General features: G+C 36.9%; 1 protein-coding gene across 3 annotated transcripts in view; it reads left to right on the top strand.

Annotated features, from left to right (window-relative positions):
• LOC134540764 (alpha-tocopherol transfer protein-like) overlaps positions 1–23,803 on the top strand; it is a 146,561-nt gene that overhangs the window by 76,551 nt on the left and 46,207 nt on the right. The window contains exon 1 of one of the 3 annotated variants that reach the window (XM_063383677.1): positions 17,550–17,633. The exons of the other annotated variants lie outside the window; for them this stretch is intronic. Within the exon in view, the coding sequence (XP_063239747.1) occupies positions 17,621–17,633 (13 nt within the window). The 5' untranslated portion in view covers positions 17,550–17,620. Of the gene's footprint in view, positions 1–17,549; positions 17,634–23,803 lie in introns of those variants that run through there. 3 annotated transcript variants of the gene reach the window in all.

Here is a 23,803-nt window from a genome sequence, read left to right as displayed (position 1 = left end):
TAGCAATAAATTGAGAAGAAATGTAGGTAAAGGCGTAAAGAAAACCCCTTAAGAGGCCACTCCAGTGTTTCAGGGGTACTACGCAACCCGCGTTAACCCATAAGATTCAATGCTATTTTCATTCTGCTTATAACTAATTAACTAATATAGATTTCGAAATGATAATTGCTTGATATGTAAGACAACGATGCTCTTATCAAAGCCCCTTTCTTCAAAAATGTGCATAAATTATGGTTTTGTACTAATCTTTACTAATATGCATAAGTGTATTGTCTAGGTTTAAACCATAATTTATGCACGTTTTTGAAGAAAGGGTCTTTGATAAGAGCATCGTTGTCTTACATATCAAGCAAGCATCATTTCGAAATATATATTAGTTAATTAGTTATAAGCAGAATGAAAATAGCATTGAATCTTATGAGGTTAACGCTGGTTGCATAGTGCCCCTGAAAAACTGGAGTGGCCTCTTAAGTGTTTTAAGTAATCTGTACCGGTTATTGTATGCAAAAAATTTATTCCGAAACACGCCTTTTAGCCAATTGAATTCTTTTGAAAATAAAGTTTAAAAACTTAATCCTGAAACATAAAACGCTTATCGCCCTCAGAGAAGTTTTAAAGGCTTTTTCGTAAACGGACCCTTACTCTGATAACTTGTAGTTTTCCTTGAAGAACCGTACACCGTATGTGTTCCCAGGTAGGTGCGGCCATTAAGACCATTTTTATTTTATTTTATGAACCTGATGCTGAAGCTGGCTGCAGACGAGTCACGCCGGTTCTCGGTTAGCCGCACGTGGTGACCTTCCCGCCGGTAGGAGGACGCCGTGACCTCTTGACCTTGAGCCGGGGACGTCTCGGGCCAAGCGCACATGGAGTGAGACACGACACGACATGGCGCGCACATTTTGTCTCGTGGTAGTTTGACTTCCATGTTTCCTACACAATAACAACGCACACAGAGTGAGACAGTAGTTTGACTTCCATGTTTCTTACACAATAACAACGCACACAGAATGAGACACGACCAGACACGGCGCGCTCAGTTTGTCACATGGTAGTTATACTTCCATGTTTCCTACACAATAACAACGCACACAAAATGAGACACGACAAAACACGGTGCGCACAGTTTGTCTCATGGTAGTTGACTTCCATGTTTCTTACACAATAAAAACGCACACAGAACGAGACACGACAATACACGGCGCGCACAGTTTGTCTCATGGTAGTTTGACTTCCATGTTTCCTACATAATAACAACGCACACAGAATGTGAGACGACAAAACACGGAGCGCTCATTTTGTCTCATGGTAGTTTGACTTCCATGTTTCCTGCACAATAACAACGCACACAGAATGAGACACGACCAGACACGGCGCGCACAGTTTGTCTTATGGTAGTTGACTTCCATGCTTCATGCACAATAACAACGCACACAGAATGAGACACGACAAGATACGGCGCGCTCATTTTGTCTCATGGTAGTTTGACTTCCATGTTTCCTGCACAATAACAACGCACACAGTATGAGACATGACAAGACACGCCGCGCACATTTTGTCTCATGGTAGTTGACTTCCAAGTTTCCTGCACGCAATAACAACGCACACAGAATGAGACACGCCAAGACACACCGCGCACAGTTTTTCTCGTGGTAGTAGAATTCCATGTTTCCTACACAATAACAACGCAAACAGAACGAGACACAACAATACACGCCGCGTACAGTTTGTCTCATGGTAGTTTGACTTCCATGTTTCCTACACAATAACGCATACCGAATGAGACACGACCAGACACGGCGCGCTCAGTTTGTCACATGGTAGTTTGACTTCCATGTTTCCTACACAATAACAACGCACACAATGAGACACGACCAGACACGGAGCGCACATTTTGTCTCATGGTAGATTGACTCCCTTGTTTCCTACATAATAACAACGCACACAGAATGAGACACGACAAGACACGGCGCGCTCATTTTGTCTCATGGTAGTTTGACTTCCATGTTTCCTGCACAATAACAACGCACACAGAATGAGACACGACAAGACACGCCGCGCACAGTATGTCTCATGGTAGTTTGACTTCCATATTTCCTACACAATAACAACGCACACAGAATGAGACACGACAAGACACGGCGCGCTTATTTTGTCTCATGGTAGTTTGACTTCCATGTTTCCTGCACAATAACAACGCACACAGTATGAGACATGACAAGACACGCCGCGCACATTTTGTCTCATGGTAGTTGACTTCCAAGTTGCCTGCACGGAATAACAACGCACACAGAATGAGACACAACATGACAAGGTCCGCACATTTTGTCTCGTTGTAGTTAATGTGGGAGATCAGGGTAGGCGCCAGCAGTTCTGATAATGTCTAAGGGACTGTCTGGTCAGCTGAGTGAGGTACGGGGCTGAGGCGGTGACTATGCTGGGTTTTCTAGCCTGGTCATGGCTGAAGCTCTTATATCTTCCCGATCAAAAGGAGGGAGTAATCCCATGACCGTTTAGTCTAAATTTTACTTGCTCTGGAAGTTTATGAACTGTTCTGTATGCCGACTCTGAATCTATCCTTAAGGGGTCCGCCTCGTCAGGTGTGTGTATGTGTGTTAGTGAGGCGGGATGATAAGCGCGACGCTCGCTGGTGCTTCTAGCGCGGTGTCTCCTCTGGACTGGCGCGCATTCTTCTCGTCTTCACATGATAACTAATATTTGAGGGATGATCATAACATTATATGGCCGAAAAATGAATATAAAGGTGTAATTCAAGTCTCTTTAATTGATTTCAAGAATCTGTACCGGTTGTTTTACGCCTAAAAATTACTCTGAAAACATGCGTTTTAGCCATTTTAACTCTTCTAAAAATACAGTTTAAAAACTTCATCCGATGTCGAAAGTACTTTTCGGCCCTCAGTGAACTCTTAAATGCTTTTCGTGAGCAGACCCCACTCGGATATCTTGAGTAGTTTCGAAATCGCGTTTTTTTCCCCCTGAAGCTCTGCACACCGAATGTGTGCCCGGGAAGGCGGGGGCCTTAAGGGCGCAAATTTGAGAGGAGTGGTAAAGATGCCGGCCTTCAGTAGTAAAAGAACAGTAGTTGATAGCCATGTTTCTTGAACAAAAACAACGCACACGGAATCAGACGCGGCACAGCGCCACAGAACTGTCGCGATCACACACGAGGCGACAGCATCGAATGACTGCTCTGACATTGTTGCAAGCAGACTGTCCGGCGACTATGTTAAAGACCTTCTTTTCACTGTTACTTTAATGTCAGGCAATTTTCACTTCTGAAGGTTTTTAATTGTTATTTCTCATCACGGGCATATGGATGCAGGTCGATTTGTATGTTTAATATAGAAAATACATGTTTTATACAGTACGTACGTCCATGAAAGAATGTCCAACTTACAAAATATAATATTATCGACTGTAAGTGTTGTAGTGTGTTGGTTCAAGGTCACAAATAAAGAGTTACTGAAATAATTTTCAATGAGCGCATGCGCGAACACTGCTTTGTTGTTTTCTCGCTTGCAGCGCTATAGAATGGCTCTTTCCCAAATGATAAGAGGGTGAACATATAATCTTTATTTGGCAACAGCATGGAGTCCCTCCCCACTGGAATCTTGGTCTTTGCAGTAATCTCCACCAGTTTTTGAACGTTTAGGTTATATGCCACGATTATTTTTGTGGATTCGTGTTTAAGCACGTGAAATTTGTTCTCGTGTATGTGATAAGATAACGACGAATTTACGACGATTCCTGGATCATTTGTAACCAGCTTTCTTTTTAAATTTCAGGAGAAATATTTTAACAATGCAGTCGGTTGAGAAATGTAAGAGCATGCACGATGAAAACCTGAAAGGTCATCCAGCACAGACGCTTATATTCCTATACATATTTAAAGGCGTATTTTTTTAAAGTATAGCCTACTGTTTTTAATCATTTTATTTTTACAGGAAAGCCTTTAACTTTGTTTATATTATACTTTTCTACATTTATTTCCTCTAATGTTAAGGCGCTCATCGTATCGTGCAACCAGCTTTTGAAGAATCCCATCCTCGTAGAAGTCTGACGCCTGATTCAACAACCACTGAAGCTCGGCCGTAATCGACAAAATCGTGAAACGTCTGTTCTCTTTCACTTTTTCGCCTGCTACTTTCTGCACGAAATCTTCAGTAATGACAGAAGCACGCCTACTTCGTTCCTCCATCACGAACATTCGTGCGGCCATCTTTAAAACACATTTACGTACCCTTCCATCGTTCGTAATGTTTCCTCCACACACTTCACTGATATGTAGGAACCGGAAAAATTCGCGAATTCAATGACCTGCAGGATAGACTCCAAGATCCTCTGTGCACTCGGGCAAATTACATCTGCTCTTTGGCTACTGACTCGTGACAACTACTAACTAGAATGCTTTTGATTCTATACTTCTTTCGTTGAGGATTATTCATTGGCTCTGATTCCTTCAGACAACCTGTGGTCCAATCACTGAAGCAGCAAAAGACTAAACACATTTGGATTCTAGCCTATCGCGAAATGAAACCGCGAATTTTTCCGGTCTCTACTGATATGACGAGTTTCAGCCTTCTATACGCCTTTAGCTGTAAGGAAACGAATCACAGTTGCGTATTTCACAGTCTGCGGGATTCCCAATCGGCGGAGACATTTTAATTACTCTCAGCCAAACTTAAACACGGTCAAATGTTTCCGTAATGGCGACTGTTGCTCGCCAACAGAGGTTAGGTACACATACCGACCATAGCGCTGCAGCGGCCGAATTTCAAAACGGTACTTAACTTTAAAAAAAAACACCTCTCGTAATTATCACTGAACCATTAGCAAAAAAAAAAAAAAAACATTTTTGGAGAGTAACTTTTTGTTGGTAGAATCGCTTGTAAAAAAAAAAACATTTTAAACTGCACTACGTTTCACAAAATGAGTTTAAATAAAAATATGAAAATATTATACAAAAAAAAATAAAAAGCTACAATTACGGATAATGACGCAAGTGAATTACGCATGAAACTTAAACAAAAAATATTATTAAATAGATCTGAAGAAAATTGTTTTAATACGAGGTCACCTTCATGTTATGAACATGTTCACCTCGAAACAGTTGCATCATCTGCGCTGTAGTTTTTTTTTCGTACTCCACGAGAGCAACAAGACAAAGTAATGATATTTAAGACGATGTGTTTTTTTTTTAGCAGTCACATAATGTAAGCGTATGGTTAGGCAACTGTAGGTAAGCCACTTCCTCTCTCTTGTGAAGAATCGTCTGCAGTACATTGGTCTGCGAAAATCTATGAAGCTTATTAAGAAAATAAAATTATTTTAGTAAAAACAGCTCATTGTTATAACATGATGCTTATTATAAGTTATTTTGTCAGATCTCTGTTAACTCTCATGGCGCGAAAATAATGGAACACAAAAATATTATGTGACCACCAGCTATCACTGATGAGTCATTTCGTTGATATTACAATAATATATTTTGTCACCGCTAAACATTTTGTTAGGTCTTTAAGGGGGTGCCTCCCATTTCAGGTCATGATTTAATGTCTCGTTAATCAGAGATGAACTTGTAGATTATTTAATTTTTTATATTTTTTACGAAATTAAAAAAATATATATACATCGCACACTTTTAGCGTGATTAGCTACCAAAGTTACATTTTTTTTTGGGCCTACAAATAAAGAGAATGAACTGGAAACAGGACTAAAACTTTTAAGGTTTAGAGGCAATGATAATGGCTACTTCATGATAGGGTTTGTATGTCTATTGCAAAAATGTTTTTATATTTTGCTCAGCTGTCAAAAACCTCACAAATTAGAGGAGACCAAGTATTATTAAATAAAATATTTTGAAATCAATTCCAGCCGCTTCTTGAAGTAGCCAGGAGCAAATGCTTTGAAATCTAAAGAGTGTTAGTTTTGTTTTTCAATGGATTCTCTTTATTTATATGCCCTAAAAACGTTAAAAATTAAACTTTGGCAACCTATTATACAGAAAGTATGAGATTTTTTTTTCATTTCGTAGAAGTTAACCAGTTGAAAAATTTGGCATGTTGGCCAGCGTTTCACTTAAATAAATACAAAATAAAGACCTTAAATTTAACGCACCGCCGTAAGTGCCCAAATATACTTGTGGTTTCTATAAAACTTTTTTTTATGTAGCGCTAAACTGTTCAGTTTTTCATCTAGAATTTACAACGTACACTGGCCACTCACTTATCTAGGGATCTTCATAAATTTACGAACATTATCGTTTACCGAAACGAAAACAAATTACCAACAATTTTTTTTTGTACATCAGGTTATGTTAGCGATGAAAGTATTCGTAATTTTGGTTACGATTAGTTTCTCACTGATGCAGCCTTTGAAAAGAAAGAAGTCTTTTGTAGTAGCTTAGCTTCTAGGTTGTTAGCCATATCCTTGGCTAATAATTCACCGACGTTTCTGTCGTCATTGCTCCCTGATGATGGCGACTGCATTGTCGACCGAAACGTCGGTGAATTATTCGCCAAGGACACGGCTACAACCCAGCAGCCAAGCTACTTCAGACAATGGCCGTGAAAGCCTGCGTACATAAAGAAGTTTTTTGTTAAGGCTGAACCGGAACATGAATACTACATGTCTTCTGCGTGCACGCGAGAAATGAATTAATCGTCTTGTGACAACACACGTCGCCGGAATACATCAGGTCCGCATGGTAAAGTCACGTGGTATAACTGGAAATCCTCAGGTGTTAACCACGTTAGCGCGGGGTTGCCATTCGCTGTCCGCTACAGAAGGCGTGGCCAAAAAGACTCAAAAGACTCGTGCTAACTTCCGCCGCCAACAGGAGGTCGCTGAGGATGAAGAATGGGCGCGCCTAAGAAGAGAGGCTGTACGAAAAAAATTTGTAACTCTTTTCATTTCTAGCTAGCGAATGCCCAGAATGCGTTGCTATGCCTCTTTCAATTTTTTTTTGTAATTTGTTTAAGTAGGTACACGCACACACAATGCATATCTCTATCCATATATATAATCTCTATATCCTCTATTAATCTCACTACATTTCTCTAACTATTTAAAATTCTCTCTCTATATATATATATACATGTAGGCCTATATATATCCATCCTATGTAACACGCGCGTATTCGAAGGCAACGTTGTCAAAATGTCAAAGCAATCGGTAAAATTTTTTTAGAAGATTTAAGATTTCGAACGAACATTTACATTTTTATTTATATACATAGTGCATAAAATATGTTTTCTGATAAAAAAAAAAGACAAAAATAAAGTTTGGTGGTATTTATAACTAGGCTCCTCTATTCATTAGCCATGAATTTGACATATTTTGTTTTATTTTAACCTTTATAACTCAGTTTTTTTTTAATTTAAGAAAAACCTAAATCGAAATGTCTGTTTTTTTCTTGCACATTTTTGCTTATGATTAATTTTTTTTATCTTTACCAGTTCACAAGATCACTCAAAGCTAGTCCAATTTTAATTTAGTTCTTATGTGTATGGCGCAGATGTATCACGTATAACAAGACTACAAAGAATTGCGAAAAGCTTGTAATGAAGTTGTTTTTACAAGTTCAGAAAGTTATTAAAATGTGCTTTTGTTATAAAAATGGTCAATTTTATATAATGGAGATAAAAAAAATTTGTCATCACCTGAAACGGTTTTGGTCAAATATCTTGTATTTTGACATTGGTTTTTGCCCTTTAATGTGTAGGTCATTGCAATATTATTTACATGTGACGAATAAGATAAACTACTAAGTGTAAAAATAAAACAATGGCAATTTTCTGTCTGTTTTGTAATTTTTATTTGTAGTATAACTTTTCAAGCTATCGCCTATGGTAAACGTCGTAAGATGTTGTACCAGACAAAGATGTATATTAAAAGGATTAAATGACTTTTTGCCTGCAGCCATTGGTTTGACGATATTCAAGCTAGGCAATAAAATTAAAATAAAAAGTCGCATTACTCTTCGCCGCCTAGGGTACGCAAGTCTACCTTCGCATAAAATAGATTAAGGTCACAGCGGGGACGCACCACAACGCCGAACGTACAATAACGCCGAAAACCATAACGCCGAAATGCCAAATTGACCACAACGCCTACAGCTAGAAAACTGCTGTGTACCACAACGCCGAAATACATTAACCCCGAAAAATGTCATTGCAGGACTGCCACAAAGGTTAGGTTAGGTAAGGTTAGCACACAAATTCATTCAGTCGTTTTTCATTTTTCTTCTTTGGCCCCCCCTCCCCGCAGCAGCATTTTTCGGCGTTACTGTATTTCGGCGTTGTGGCACACAGCAGTTTTCTAGCTGTCGGCGTCGGCTAGGATGTTCTGGCACGTAACCAATTTCCGCGTAGCAGCTGAGGTGAAGCGAGATTTTACTCCGGGAAAAATTACTTATTGAAACGTGTTTAAAACACTTCTAGTTTTTTATTTTTAAACATCTTTGCTCTCGGTGTACGACATTTGGTGGGAGTTATTTCGCGAATAGAAAGGAAGTCGCTTGGAACGGAAATGTGTAACCATGGTGCTGCCATCTGTGGTGGATGGCGCGTACCAAAGTTCACAAAGACAAAGGGAAACTTTATTTTATTAACTGTTTAGTGAATTTTAGCAATATGGGCAGTGTTCCAATAAATATTCCAGGTCCAAAGCAGGTGTTAAGTATTTTTTCAAGACCTTTTTCGCTTTTATCGGATCCGTTTAACTATATAGTTTAATCTATCATTTTGCAAATCATATGTTTCTGTATTCGATGTAGCTGCTCCGGCAGCGAATTCTAACGGCGGGTGCGGAAACTACGTGTGATTCGCTTCCAGAAATGTAGTTGAAAACACAATTTTCGTTCATCGCTCTCGGCATTATTTTAAATAATTATATGTTAAATTTTATATCCGTGCTTTTAATTTTTTTTTCCGCAACATGAAAACACACGAGTTTACTCATTACCGAGGTTAGATATTTGCACATCACTGGCGAATACTGAAACACTCGCTCACATTTTTTTAATGTGATTTATTTTGCCATATACTTTTATTTCGCGAAGGTTTTCCACTCATCAGCAGTGATGTTATTGGACTTTTAACACACGCCATGGACACTTTACGAGTAAATAATGAACTAATTTGGTTATAGCCTTTGGTAAGTTAATTGTACGAGCATTTTCCGAGAGTATTTAGGGAAACCACGAAAAACAGGTACTAGAATGGCATTTTCAGAATCAAACTCAGACCCTTCTATGTGCGAGTAAAATTTTTAGAATCACACCAACTTTTTATGTTGTTATATATTTTTCTTTGTTCCTTTGCTCTTCAGTGATAAATTTTACAAATGAGTGTGGGTTTGTTTATTTGTAAGAAGCTAACTGGAAATCTACTGCACTGAATTCCAGACGAACTCATGATATGCATCATAACATGATTCCTCTCCTAAGGAGATGTTTAACGGTAAAAAAAAAATCCGTAACTGTAAAAAATCTCCAAATGTAATGAAGTGAAAGTTAAGATATTGGACGTGAATTATAAACAAACGAAAACCACGAGTGCATCATGTTTCTTCTCTACCTCACCGTTTCACTAATAGTCATTTTTGACGTGACGTCTAATAAATCGATGAACTCCGGCTGAACGCACGAAAAAGTGTCCCGTTACGCACATTGTCCCGTTACGCTGTGTCCCGTTACACTCATTGTACGCTTGCGCCGCATATATCTCTCTTCCACTCGATTGGAACAACCATCGATTTGACTTTCTCGAGGCACATTAAACTTGAAACACTCCCATTCGTTTCCCACTGTTCCTATCATCGTCCTATTATTAACAGAATAACACAGATTGGAAGAAGTTAAATAGCAAACATGTATAAAAGTTATAGTTAAAATAATCTCTTCGCTAAAGTAATAAACATATTTGAATTAATGAGTGCAAATAAAAGTAAAATTATCAATTAAATTGTGGATTTTATTTCACTACTTCTTGGTATCCATACAAAATAGTGATAATTCAATAAAAATGATTCAATTTTATTCAATAAAGTATGCAATGATTTCATGTTTTATTATGACGTTGTCACGTTAAACTATCGTCCGTAAACCGACTTTACAGACAACCAATTTTTTTTATCGACCTTGTTGTTACAGGACGTAAGAGATGGAACGTAAAAAAAAGAAGAAAATGGTTTGATAATGACGTGTTTTTTAACCGAAGTTTTTCTCTCTCTCGCAGTCACTGATATGCACGGTGGGATGAGAACTTAACGACGAAACGTTGTGACGAACGATGGAAAATTTTCCGGGACCTCGAATTAAGTTTTTTTCCCCCCTCCTTCCATTTGATTTCCCCTTGCGGTGACGTCAAACATCGCATCCGCATCTTCACAGGTTTGTTATTATGAAGTCAGTGCTGTTTTTTTTTTTCAGTTACCTCGGTTTCTTGTTACGTCTTTCATCCGTCATCCAAGAGCCTTCATCTTTCCACGCACGTAGCTCGTGTATTGTGCAGCAAAGTGTTCGTATGATATATGCATACTTATTTTTTTCACAAGATGAAGTCGGAATACGTCCATCACGTGACCTGCAGCCAATCTGATTGGCCGAAAATATATTCCATTGGTCCGTCCGTAGAAAACTTGAAAATCTATAGCTTTGACGGACGGACGGATGGATTACATCTATGGGTTTGGCTGCGACAGTCAATTATTGTCACCGTAATACAGGCCTCTGGTGATTGCTCAGGTCGTTCATATGTTTTGTATAGCAACAACATTGCGGTCATTAAAACTCATGTTCAAACAATTTAATTAGGACTCTGAATTTTCCGAGGAAATGCTAATACAATACATATACATAAACACTACATAAAATAACAACCAACATCTCTACGAATCTCCGAGAGATAAACATGGATTGTTGGCAGCGGTTATTTGGGGGAAATGTTCATACAGACGGATTAAAAAGTCAAGATGTAATTTGCTTGGCCGGATGCAAGCCGTTGAAGGACGAAAGAGTGTCGGATGGATAACGGACGGATGCGACGGACTATTGTAATTCCGTCTTAAGTCTTTAAATATTTGTGATAGGTTTCTGCAAGTTAGTTAAAGACAATCTTAAGATTACTCAAAACGTAAAAATGATTTTTTTTTATATTTCTCTTTTGTAATAATATTTAAATTAACAAAGATTGAAGAGTATAAACAATAAATAGTTTGTGTAGTTCATAACTTACAACCAAGACGAATAAAATACATCAAGTTTAGCCTATTGCATGAATAAGACGATGTGCTCTAAGTGCGTTCTGTGTAATCATTTGAATCCTTCTCAGTTTCTTGACAAAGAGAGTAAAAAAAAACAAAGAATGTTGCTGACTACACAACTGAACATTTTTCTATTAGCGCTTAATATTTAATACACCGTCAGTTGCTGGTGACGTCAATAATAAAATTATACTATAAATAATAATATTAACGTAACCAGGTAATGTTAATTATGACTAACACTATCGATGTAATGTTTACTATTTTATTTATATTTGCTATTTTCTTTTTTATGTAAACTATATTTGTTTTGTAACGTGCTTTTGTAACGTAACGTTCTTTGATATCCGTGTCAGCCATTCACATTTGAATTTTTTTTTTGTATTTGAATAGCACCAGTCTTTTTTGGACTTAGTAAATTTGGCAGAACTAATAAAATTAATAAATCAATAAGAAGCGGAATATATTCTACTCGACCTAATGTGTTGTCATTTGCAAACAGGTGTAATCTGGGCCATTTATGTTTTTTTTGTGGAGTTATTGACATGACAATTGACTGTTGGAAATCGATTTAAAAAAATATTATGCTGGCTGCGTTGCAATAAATTTTGCAAACTGAATTGAAACCCTGTTATGCACGTTATAGTTTTGCCTGGGACATCAGTTTTGTTTATATAATTTCCCCCTCCCCCAAGGAGAAAAAAACTTTCTATGTAATCTCTGTATTATTCATATGCTTTTAATGCACAAATTATTTGGATATGCATGAGTAACATGCCTATAGACTTATCATGCAACACAAATTTTACAGTACTCAGAAGTGGTTCCAGTTGTCGACGTAAACATATGCCAAAGGTTGTTCTGTCAACAGTGTATGTAAAGGCCCTGTCACGCTGTAAAATAATTATCTCTAATATATTTTACAGTAGAGTTGGAGGGTTAGTATTGGACAGAAAATGCTTCTTTTCTCTTCCATAAAATAAAAATTGTGCAGATAACCTCAACAATGTTTTAAATCATGCCGTATTATGAAAGTTTATTTTTTGGCGGAGCTATCTCAAACTTTTCAATTTTAATCTCAATTTGGAAATTGAAAAATGCATCACAGTGCTGTCAGAATATTTGAACTTGTTTTCGTATTTGTGCATTGTAAAATTTTTGGGACATGTATAAATTTAATCACTGTGATATTAGAAAAATTTGGTAATCAACTAACTGGCATGTGGAACTGCTTGAATCGATCCTTCACTGATAAAAAATGATGTAAATTTAATATCACATTAATTAAAAAAATACTGCAACGACAAAAAAACAATAAAATTACAAAAAAATATATATTGCATAATATCTACTCTACTACAAGAACAAAAAACAAACCACTACCATTATGTCAAGATATGTAAAGGACTTGCTGCGTACTCTAAGACGACTGTAGAAATCGAGAAATGGTAGTGGTTTGTTTTTTGTTCTTGTAGTAGATTAGATATTATGCAATATATATTTTTTGTAATTTTTTTTTGTCGTTCTAGTATTTTTTTAATGAATGTGATATTAAATTAATATCATTTTTTTATCAGTAAAGGATCCATTCAAGCACTGCACGCGAACAAATCCCTCATTATTTTTGTTACTGATTTTTTGGATGATTTTTGAAATATTTTCCGAATTTCTAACTAAGTAATTACACATTTTTAATATTGCAACCAAGACGACCGACAAGATGGCGGATTTCGTGACAGTTGACTGTAATAAACAATATTGTACTCTAGTATGTAAAAATTAAATTAATATGGTGACAGCACCCTCTAGCCGATGGCGTGTGTACTGCATTGCAATAGCGCTCCTTGTAAAGATTACTGGAAAAAAAAAAAAAAAAAAAACGTGGCTGCCATGTCTTCATACTGGCTGACGAAATATATGCCTTGGCATTAGGGGTGGGAGGTCAGTGTGCCTGTGGCTTCCGCGGAGGAAGAATCTGCCGCATTTTTTTCTCTAATGACATCAACTGTTTCGAACCGAGAACTTAGAGCTTCATGACGTAAGTACATTTGTTAGTTAAAATTGTAATTCAAGAATTTTTGGTTAGTTTTAAAATTCTTCCCTAAATTTCTAGTATTAAAATGACAGATTTTCAAGATGGCGGCCGTAACGAAAATTACAACAGTAATGGCATAATATTAAAAATTTTTATTAAAATTATATAAATTGTTTTTTATTATTTTAAAATTTCTTTCCAAAATTTTGAAATTGTTACTATGGATTTTGAAAATGGTGGCCGTAATGAAGAGTGCAACGGTGACGACATAATTTTCAAAATTTTGGAATAGGTTTTTTTAAATTTAAATTGTACTAATCAAAATTTTTATTAATTTTAAACTTTTTCTTGAAATCATATTATTAAAATTACAGATTTTCAAGATGGCGGTAGTAACGAAGACTGTAACGGTGATGACATAATTTTTTTTAAAGTACCTGAATCGTGCTTTTATTTTAAAATTTAGTTATTTTTTTTTTTACAATTTAAAAATTTCTTCTAAATTTTAGCACTAGAATTATGGATTTTCAAGATGTCGGCCGTATGGAAACGTGCAACGTCGAAGTGTGGGGGATTCAATTCCAACAAAAAAAAATGCGGAAAACAAATTGCAGGAAAGCAAAATGGCATATTCAAAATAGTTTCCGAGGTCAAAGTCAAGGTAAAAGGTCGAGGTCATCGAGTATGGCCGCCCTTGACGTCGCAACAAAATATGGCGGTTGGCATCTCGCACCACGCTCCGACTCCATGGCAGGTAGGAACCAAGATGTACTTACTACTCGTGGATTTCATTTGCTGCTGGCACCGCAAAACAGGCCTGGTGGCCACAGCATCGGTTAGTCGTTGCTATAGGTATTTGTGTGGTTGGAAGCTTTTGTATGAAACATAAAACATGTTGGCAGCCGCAATTGTGACCAGTTTTTGCGATTTAGAAATGGCAGGCATAGTTGAAATTTGTTGATTAAAGACACTAATATGTTAGTGAGCGAAATATTGAGAATTTTTTGTTCATCATCAACAAAAATATAATAGCTGAAAGTAATATTTCAATTTTCATATTATAAAAAAGCAATACAGTAAATTCACTATTTTTAGCATTATAATGACCATTTTATAAACCGCTGAATCATTTTATCATTTTTTAAAATTATCTTTTTATGTGAATAAAGGTGGCTTTAAATGATTTGCTAAAGTTATCAGTGATAAAAATAGTTTCTCAACTAATTTACCTCGGTGTCCTGCCATTCCGTCTCCTTAGTGTTTCTCGTTTTTCATAACACAGCATGTGCCGCTCTGTAGCGCTTCTCCGGTTAAGTTCTGAGCATATATTTATGGTGAATTGTGCTTGTCTAGTGGTGTTCTGTTACCCGGTGACACGTGTACCACGGATTTTGAAAAAAAAAAAAAAAAAAAATTAAACCCTGTTGAAATATTGTTCTCAAGTCCGATATGCTGGCTCAAAAGTTGTAGCTTCAGGCTGACGTGTTCATATTCCTATGTGTCCTGGGTTCGATTGCGGAAGGCAGTTACACATAATTTCAGAATCGCAGAGCCGTGAGAAACACCAAGTAACTCAGTGAGTCAGGTGTAGGTGGAAGTCGCCCTCGTGCACGAGGTTGATGATGATGATGGACTATGGACTATACACGATAGACGATGGACGATGGACTATGAACTATGAACTATGGACTATGGACTATGGTTTATGGAATATGGACTATGATGATCCTTTATCATGGTTATCCTTAATATGTTAAGCACTGTGAAAAAAAATTGTGTACGTCCACGTCGTAGGAGTTACTTTGAGATGTGTACGAAGTTTACATTTTTTTTTTTTAAACTAATGGTTGTGTTCATTTACATCGATAAAAATTTTTACAAATACGTTTTAATAATTTCTTTCCCTGGCGATGAAAATTAAAGTGGCCTTTCAACGCTATATTGACACACAGATGAAATCCTTAGACTGCCACTATCTCTCTCTCTTTCTTATTCTCTCTCTCTCCCTCTCTCTCTTTCTTATTCTCTCTCTCTCTCCCTCTCTCTCTTTCTTATTCTCTCTCTCTCTCTTCCTCTCTCTCTTTCTTATTCTCTCTCTCTCTCCCTCTCTCTCTTTCTTATTCTCTCTCCCTCTCTCTCTCTCTCTCTTTCTTATTCTCTCTCCCTCTCTCTCTCTCTCTCTCTCTCTCTCTGTAGTGCGCGTGCTTGGCCTCCAGGTAGCAGGAGAGTACTCTTCACAGAGCCCCGATCAGTCCTGCTCGCTCAATACACTTTTTGTTAGGAATTTAAACAAAAAAATTAGTCTGTAGAGAATTCACACATTCCACGATTTTAACGTATTTTAAATATAACTGAAGAAGACCCAAATAAACTTTTCAATTTTAATTATGATCACGTAACATGCAGAAACCTACCCTTAAAAAAGTTGTGAGAATTTTATTTATGTAATACAGCAGACATAAGTGAAACATCACACATAGAGGCATAGTATATTTGTAGGTAAACATATATTTTAAATAAATCTGTCGTTTACAGCGTAACAGAATATGCAGTAATGTGTCATCGCTCCACAAGCCCTTGCTTGAGAGTGGAGGAGTGGGGCGCTCAACATCCTCGTCGCCCTCAACCACCGAGAGCTTGGGTCGTGTTTGAATTCAAGTACGCAGCTATGTACTTGTGACCCTGCGCAGGAGCGTTGCCGGGGGGGGGGGGGGGGTTAGGGGTTCAAACCCCCCCCCCCCCCAGCACCAAATCTTTAATTAAATTTCTTATTCATCACTCAAACAAATTTCATATTAAAAATTAATAAAATTTTTACCATTACAATATTTAAATTTAAGTACCGAAAACTGCTAAAATTGCACTATTTTACACCTTAAAATCCAAATTTTCCCGGGGGAAGACCCCGGATCACCCTTTTTAATACGGGGGGGGGGGGGGGCGGGGCATGCTTCTTAACCACCCCCCATACACAAATCCTGGCTACGCCACTGACCCTGCGTACTTCACTTGACCTTGTGGTGTGCTTGACGAATCTGGAATTGTTCAGTGTTTCGTCTTTTCAAACCGTACTAACCAGCCGAACAGCATGTTTACATTATTATTCTCAACAAATAAATGTTATTGGAAAATCAATGTTTTATTGAAATTAGTATTTTTTTTTATTTTTAAATTTCATCAGAATCACACGAATTTACGACAGTTTAGATTATGTTTCTGCTTTTGTTTCGTAGTTCCGATCTGTATGCATGTGCATCTATTTGTTTAAATTTCTTTATAAACCTGTTTAAATCTGTTTTTTAATAAATTTATTAATACCAGACAAGCACAAATTTGAAATTATTCTTCAAGTCTTTAAATTACTTAAATGTTACATAAGATATAACTTACAATTTATTTTAATTTTAAAGGCGACGTTTCATAAACACGAAGTACGTGAAAAGTACACAAATTCGTTTACTCGCAGACTTGCTTACTTCACTTCCAGAGGCGAGTACGTATGAATATATAGTCCAGACGAATTTGGACACGGTCCTAATGCCATAGCGTTGCACTTTTTGTTACGCTATAGTCATCGCCTCAGCGTAGCCCCTTCCGGCTGTAGATAAGTTTCCTTCTAAAACAAAAATGGGGCTTGTGATGTACGTGAATACGTGTACGTAACAGGTAATATTTTATTTACAAAATATAAAATACGCTAATTTTTTATTTTTTAACACCATATATATCCACTGTAACTATTTTACACTCTTTTATACATGCAATCGTTGGATTTCAACAAGAGCTGACGATTGAAACCGAAACGAACGTCGTAGCTTCTCGGAGTCAAAAGTTATACTAAATGGAAATCTCGAAACGCAGCAAAAATGACCTCAAAATGGCGACGCTTCCCCTTCCACCGTGCGCGATGCGTCACAGTCCTCACTTAGCGTAACAAATTCCTTGATCCTTTAGCTATCCAGTGGTGTGATTAAAATTTTGTATGGAGATGATTGATATGTAGCTGCCACATCAAACTGTATCCCCCGATTTTGTTATCATTCGTTTTTTTGAAATTCCTCCTACTATGGAAGCAATTTTGAAGACGTATTCACGTCAAAAACATCCGGAGACGCACTAGCACGCCCATAACGGGTGTCTGACGCGGGCTAAATGAATCGTAGGTCGGCGCGACGGTAGCGCTCGCGGCGGCCGCTTTGGGAACTCCTCCCGGCGGCCTTTGCGACGGTTTGTCCCTGCGTCGGCATTTGTCCTCCCGCCTCAGTGCGCGCGCAGCCACCGCGCAGACAGGACGTGAACATGGCGCCCGCCGGTAAGTCACCTATGCTTGTTTCTCTTCAGCGACGACCCGCCAGCCATACCCCTGTACCAGCCATTGTCTGGGGTAATCGTTCCTTATTGCGTGTCCAGTTGTACTTAAAAAAAAAAATAATAAAAACTCTGAGCGAGTCAGTGATGTGTACAGACCTGCAAAATTCGCGGTTTCGATGGCCTTCAGGATAGACTGCACATACCCCTGTACACTCGGGCAAAAAACGCAAGTTCATTGGCTGCCGACTTGTGAGTCGTCTCAGCTGGTTTGTCTGTGTGATTCGATCATTCTTTGGTTGAGGGTTTGTAACTGGTTGAGATTCGTCCAGATGAACAGTAAGCCAATAGCAAAATTATCTAAGAGGTATATGTGTTTGAATTCTAGCCTATCACCGAATGAATCCGCGAATTTTGCAGGTCTCTAGTGATGTGTAAAAATTTTACCTCGGTAACGAGAAAATTCATGTCTCATGTTTTTCATGTTGCAAATAAACTTATAATACATAAGTCAGCCACGTATTTTAAAGTAGAATTCATAAAAATAATTTAAATCAATTATATGTATATATTTTAAGTTTATACCAAATATTTGTAGACGTGAATAACACACTTACTTTCTACACCCGCCGATAGAATTCGCTGCCTGAATCGTGAACGTTGCTTGCCGCCATCGAGAAGCCTAAGATGTACATAAAGTTTTGTCCCTGCCCGAACACGCCCGAATATTCACCTTCGGCCAACCTCGGGATTTGTTTTATTTTTGCGCAGGAAAAATTAATTCAAATATTAAAAGTGGTCGGTTAGGTTAGCTTCATTAAAACACTTTAAAACACTATGTATGGTTAGTTAGGTTAGTATAGCTACATTAAAATAAACAGAGAAATATAAATGTATATGAATAAACCCGAGGTTGGCCGAAGGTGAATATTCGGGCGTGTTCGGGCAGGGACAGAACTTGATGTACATCTTAGGCTTCCCGCCGCCATCACCCGCAGATGACTGCATGAAACAAACGGAAATTTTAAACTAACAGAAACCGATACGACAAAAGCGAAAAAGACTTAAAAATTTCCCTATCCTTGCTTTGGAACTGATATTCGACATGGTATTTTATTAAAAACAGTGTCCTTATTTTTGAAATTCACTAAACGGTAAATACTATAATGTTTGCGAACACGTTAGAAGTCATTCTTTCATGAAATTACTAAAATATTAACCTGGAAAATTTAAAAACATATTATACCACTAAGTATAAGTTCGTGTATTTGTTTTTGATAAACGACTTAAATAATTATGTAAATACTGCCTACAAACAAACCTTAACCTTATTGAGCTTATTCAACATTATTATATTATATATTATAATTTTTTTAAAAAAAGTAAAGAACAATACCATTTTAGAAATATGAACCATGCCCTTGAGGCAAACAAGCTCTTGCTCTGCCGAGGCCATTGGCTCACTCTTAAGGATTGTTTCACAAATATGCGGTTTTCCATTCGGTTCTGTTCGTATTCGGTACGCTGCCGACAAGTGTGAAACGGTGCTTCGGTTTCTGTTCGGTACCTAATAGGAACAGCGGAGCACCGAATACTCCCTCGACCCGAACAGGTTTCATCAGGTTTCTGTAAGCTGTAACACGTGTCCGGGAAATAGAAAACAATCAACGTGTTTACACACGCGAGGCTCAGTTTCTGTTTTAACTTGATAGCGAGCGGATCTCTCTTTTTTGAAAGTGTCGCAGTTTCTCTGATAAATATGAGCGGTTTTCTTGATATTGAAATAATTTAAAAAAAACAACCTTTTGTTCTCATGCTTTCTTAGCTTCGGTAAAACAATAAGAAATTGATTTCGAAAGATTTTGAGTAGACAAAATTTTTACAGTATTTAATTTAAATTGAAGAGTTTTACGATTGAGGGTAAATACGCTCGGTTAATTTAAATCTGAGTAACACATAACATTTCACGTTCGAAATAAATAACTGTTTTTAAAGTTCCCAAAACAGCGAACTAGATTCAACCGGATGTGAAACATATTTAAGGTATTATTATGAATAAAGTTAATAATTAAGCAAACTTACTATATCCTGAATACACAATTTAAAGTAACGTTCAGCTTTGTGATGCAGTTGTTTGCAATTAAAAAGAACACTTACAGGCTGTTGCACTCAAATCGTCTGAGATTCTTTTTCCAAAGGCATAATTAGTTAAATGCCCTAATTGTTTACATTCTAAAAGAAAGCAGGGTGTCTCACGCCTCTTTTAATTTCCATAAAAAAAGTGTTTCTTCTTAAGGGCCCATATGTAAGAAATGGTTCTATCTTCTTTTAGAAACTATTAATTAATTTTACCTGGCATTTCAAAATTCTCAAAATTTGTTATGTTTTTGACAGCCAAGATACATGAAATGAGTTTTTATGATAGAAATGCAAACCATATCATGAAGTAGCCAGTGGCATTGCAGTTAAACCTAAAAAAGTTTCAGTTCTGCAATAAATTAAACTCTCCTTATTTGTACAACCCAAAAACTTTAAAAATGTAACTTCGGCAGCTAATTATGCAAAAAGTATGCGCTGTATATATTTTTTCATTTCGTGAAAGTTAAACAATTGAAAAAGTCTAAAAGTTGATAGGTGATTAATATAAATATAAAATCATGACCTGAAGTGGGAGGCAACCCCTTAACTGCGAGATAGTCCGTACCCCCCCCCCCCCTTCCCGCTGAAAACAAAGACTCCGTGAAAACATGTCTATCAAATATATGTCTTCCTTCAGACCACCTCTTCAACAGATCCTGACTACGCCCATTCACTAGTAGGGAAGCCTAAGATTTACATCAAGTTCTGCCCGAACACGCCCGAATATTCACCTTCGGCCAACCTCGGGTTTATTTATATATATATATTTATATTTCTCTGTTTATTTTAATGTAGCTATACTAACCTAACTAACCGTCCTTTGTGTTTTAAAGTGTTTTAATGTAGCTAACCTGACCGACCACTTTTAATATTTGAATTCATTTTTCCTGCGCAGAAATAAAACAAATCCCGAGGTTGGCCGAAGGTGAATATTCGGGCGTGTTCGGGCAGGGACAGAACTCGATGTACATCTTGGGCTTCTCTTCACTAGTACATGTGCTTCCACAGAGGGCTATTAGAGAGTCTAGAGGTGGCTGGGTGTCGCTCCTAACGCCCGGGTTTGTTTGGTCCTAACGGCACGCCGGCCGGTGTGGACAGAACCGCCGGCTGTTCCCGGCGCGGACGTGACCTGGTTGCAGTTCGCAGGCACAGCCGTCGTGCAGAACGCACAACCAGAGAATAAAATAACAATAATGATGATAATGTGAGCGAGTCTCTCAGTGCTCGCCAGAGTTGTGTGTAACACTAAACCGGGGACGCACCACAACGCCGAAATAACACAACGCCGAACGTACAATAACGCCTAATGCCAAATTGACTAAAACGCCGACAGCTAGAAAACTGCTGTGTACCACAACGACGAATTACCACAACGCCGAAAAATGGCATTGCAGGACTGCCACAAAGGTTAGGTTAGGTTAGGTTAGGTTAGGTTAGGTTAGGTTAGGTTAGGTTAGGTTAGGTTAGGTTAGGTTAGGTTAGGTTAGGTTAGGTTAGGTTCATAGAGGTATAATAGGTAGAGGGAGCGTTGGCTATGCCATGACATGTATAACTGTGTGGTCAACACATATCACGTGAATTAAGGATAATTTGAGCGGGAATTCAAAGTTTGTTTCAGATTCGTAATTACAAAAGCATGAACGTAACGATTCTGTAGGCGTTCGCTGATCATCAAATGAGAGTATTTATACCTTTGGGAGTGTAAGATGTGCTATTCAGAGAAAATATTTTACCAAGCATGGATTTTATCTAAATAAGGCTGGAAAAGACTTGAGTGAAAAATTCAGCAAAGTAGTTAAACAGTTACTTAAGAAGGAAGATGATGTTCCTCTTTATTTTAATGATAATTTAATGATTGTTCCAAAAAACTTGTAAACGTACATGTGATCTTTGTTTTTAAATTGTAATACTTACTATACAAAAATATTATAACTTTTAAATAGGTTAGTGAGTAACTGGGTTGATTCTACAAAAAAAAATCAAATAGAAACCACTTTTGATTATAATTTTGAAATTATGAGTAAAATAAATAGTTCCTAAGATAAGTTAAATAATATTAATCTTAATTTAATTAATCAAAATGTTAGAGGTGCTGTCACCCACCTCTCTGTGATGGATAGCAGGGAGCACCTAGCAGGGTTACTGGCAAATAGATGTAATATATTTTTTTTTTCCAGTTAAATTTGATTTTATTTTGTGAGGTGATTTAATGTGAATTATATGGTGGAAAGTACTCACAAAAAATTGCTAAATTTTCTTTTCTTAACGTACAGTATGATCAATGTGGTAATTTTCCAAATATAATAACATTCTCAACAGCAAAAGCTATTGGTAATATATTTAATAATAACTAAAAATTATCATTCATTTATTTTAAATGGTCAGTCTGAACATGATCCACAGGTTTTGAGCATAAATTATAATTTAAGTAATGTAAATAAGTCTATAACAAAAGTTAGATATAAACAAATATATGACAGCTCTCTTAAACTACTATAATTTTCTTTAGTCAAAATCTTGGTAGCCTTTAATGTTTGAATCTGATTCTTACACACTTTATAACAATTTTCAAAAGATTGTATTATTTCATTTCAATGCTTGTTGCCCCATAAAATACTGTAGTACTCCCAAAAAATCTATATATCAAAATACATGGCAGGGCCGTAGCCAGAATTTTGTGAAGGGGGGGGGGGGGGGTTCCGTTTTGTGAAATGGGAGGGGGGTCCAGTTTTTCATGAAAAGGGGGGTGGGTGGGTTAAGTTTTGTTTACATATTTTTCATTTAGTTAAATAAAACTCTGTCACACTAACATCTTAGGAAACAATTCACGTATAGAAGTCCATTACTTACACACATAAATTAAAGTAGTGATTTTGCTAGAGAAAAGACAGCTAAACATTTTATATTTTGAATTTGTGTGGGAAGAGGGGGAGGGATGCATTGTTGTAGGCCACTATGAGGATTACAATAATACTTTCAAATTAATCCCTGTGTATGTAACCTTATGTATTGCTTATAATTTTCTTATTTTGATTTCACTGGTTCTTACTGTTTTAAAACCCTGAAGGGCAAAAGTGGGGGGGGGGGGTTCTGTAACCCCCCCCCCCCCGGCTACATCACTGTCCATGATTAACAAAGGGTATAATTAAATCTTGTCAAGTTAAAAGAGACATATCTAAAATCTATAAATATGGGTCTCCTTGAAGATAAAATTTATTATAAAAAATATAGTAAAAATTTAAAAAATTAAATATATAAATTAAAATGAAAAACTAAAAACATTAACAACTCTTCAAATAAAATCAAGACTTTGTGGAATATAGTAAGATTTAAAAAATCTACTTCATATACAAATGAAACTCTGTCTTACCTCATATGTGTGTGTGTATATATAAAAATAATTGTTAATTTATTTATTTATTTTCGTCCATCTGAACATACAGACATTTGCACAAATGGTATAGGACACATCAAGAAATATAATTTAACATACAAACAGTAAAAGTTAAATATACCAAAAATCCAGACATGGGAAAAAAATAATAAAACTGGTGTTACAGGTACATATACAGCTTCTAAAGATAAAATTTTAAATTTGACAGTTGACACAAGTTTAACACAAAATGGTTGCAGAAACATTAATACAAGTAGAAGTATAGGCTTGATACAATAATACAATTGTATACAGTTAGGCCCTACAATTTAAACAGTAGTAGTACAGTTACAATTATATATTTTACAATACAATTAAAACATATATTAACATAACTACATGCATAAAGTTAAAGCAGTAATACAGTAAAGACAAATATTGTACAAGATATGAATTACGAATTACAGTAAACTCCCTATTATCCGCGCATGCTACGAAAAAAATACAGTACATATGTAAATCTGTATTTTATTACAAGTGAGCAAATTTGAACTCTACTGACGAGTGTATTGTGTGCAGTATACAGTAAAACGCCACAGGCGAGCCCAGTGCGAAGGCGCAGATGACTCACGAAGCAGCTTTGCAACACATCGTTGGACTGC

This window comes from Bacillus rossius, chromosome 17, assembly GCF_032445375.1.
Source record: "Bacillus rossius redtenbacheri isolate Brsri chromosome 17, Brsri_v3, whole genome shotgun sequence".
Lineage (NCBI taxonomy): Eukaryota > Metazoa > Arthropoda > Insecta > Phasmatodea > Bacillidae > Bacillus > Bacillus rossius.
This window is presented reverse-complemented; position numbering and strand designations above follow the sequence as displayed.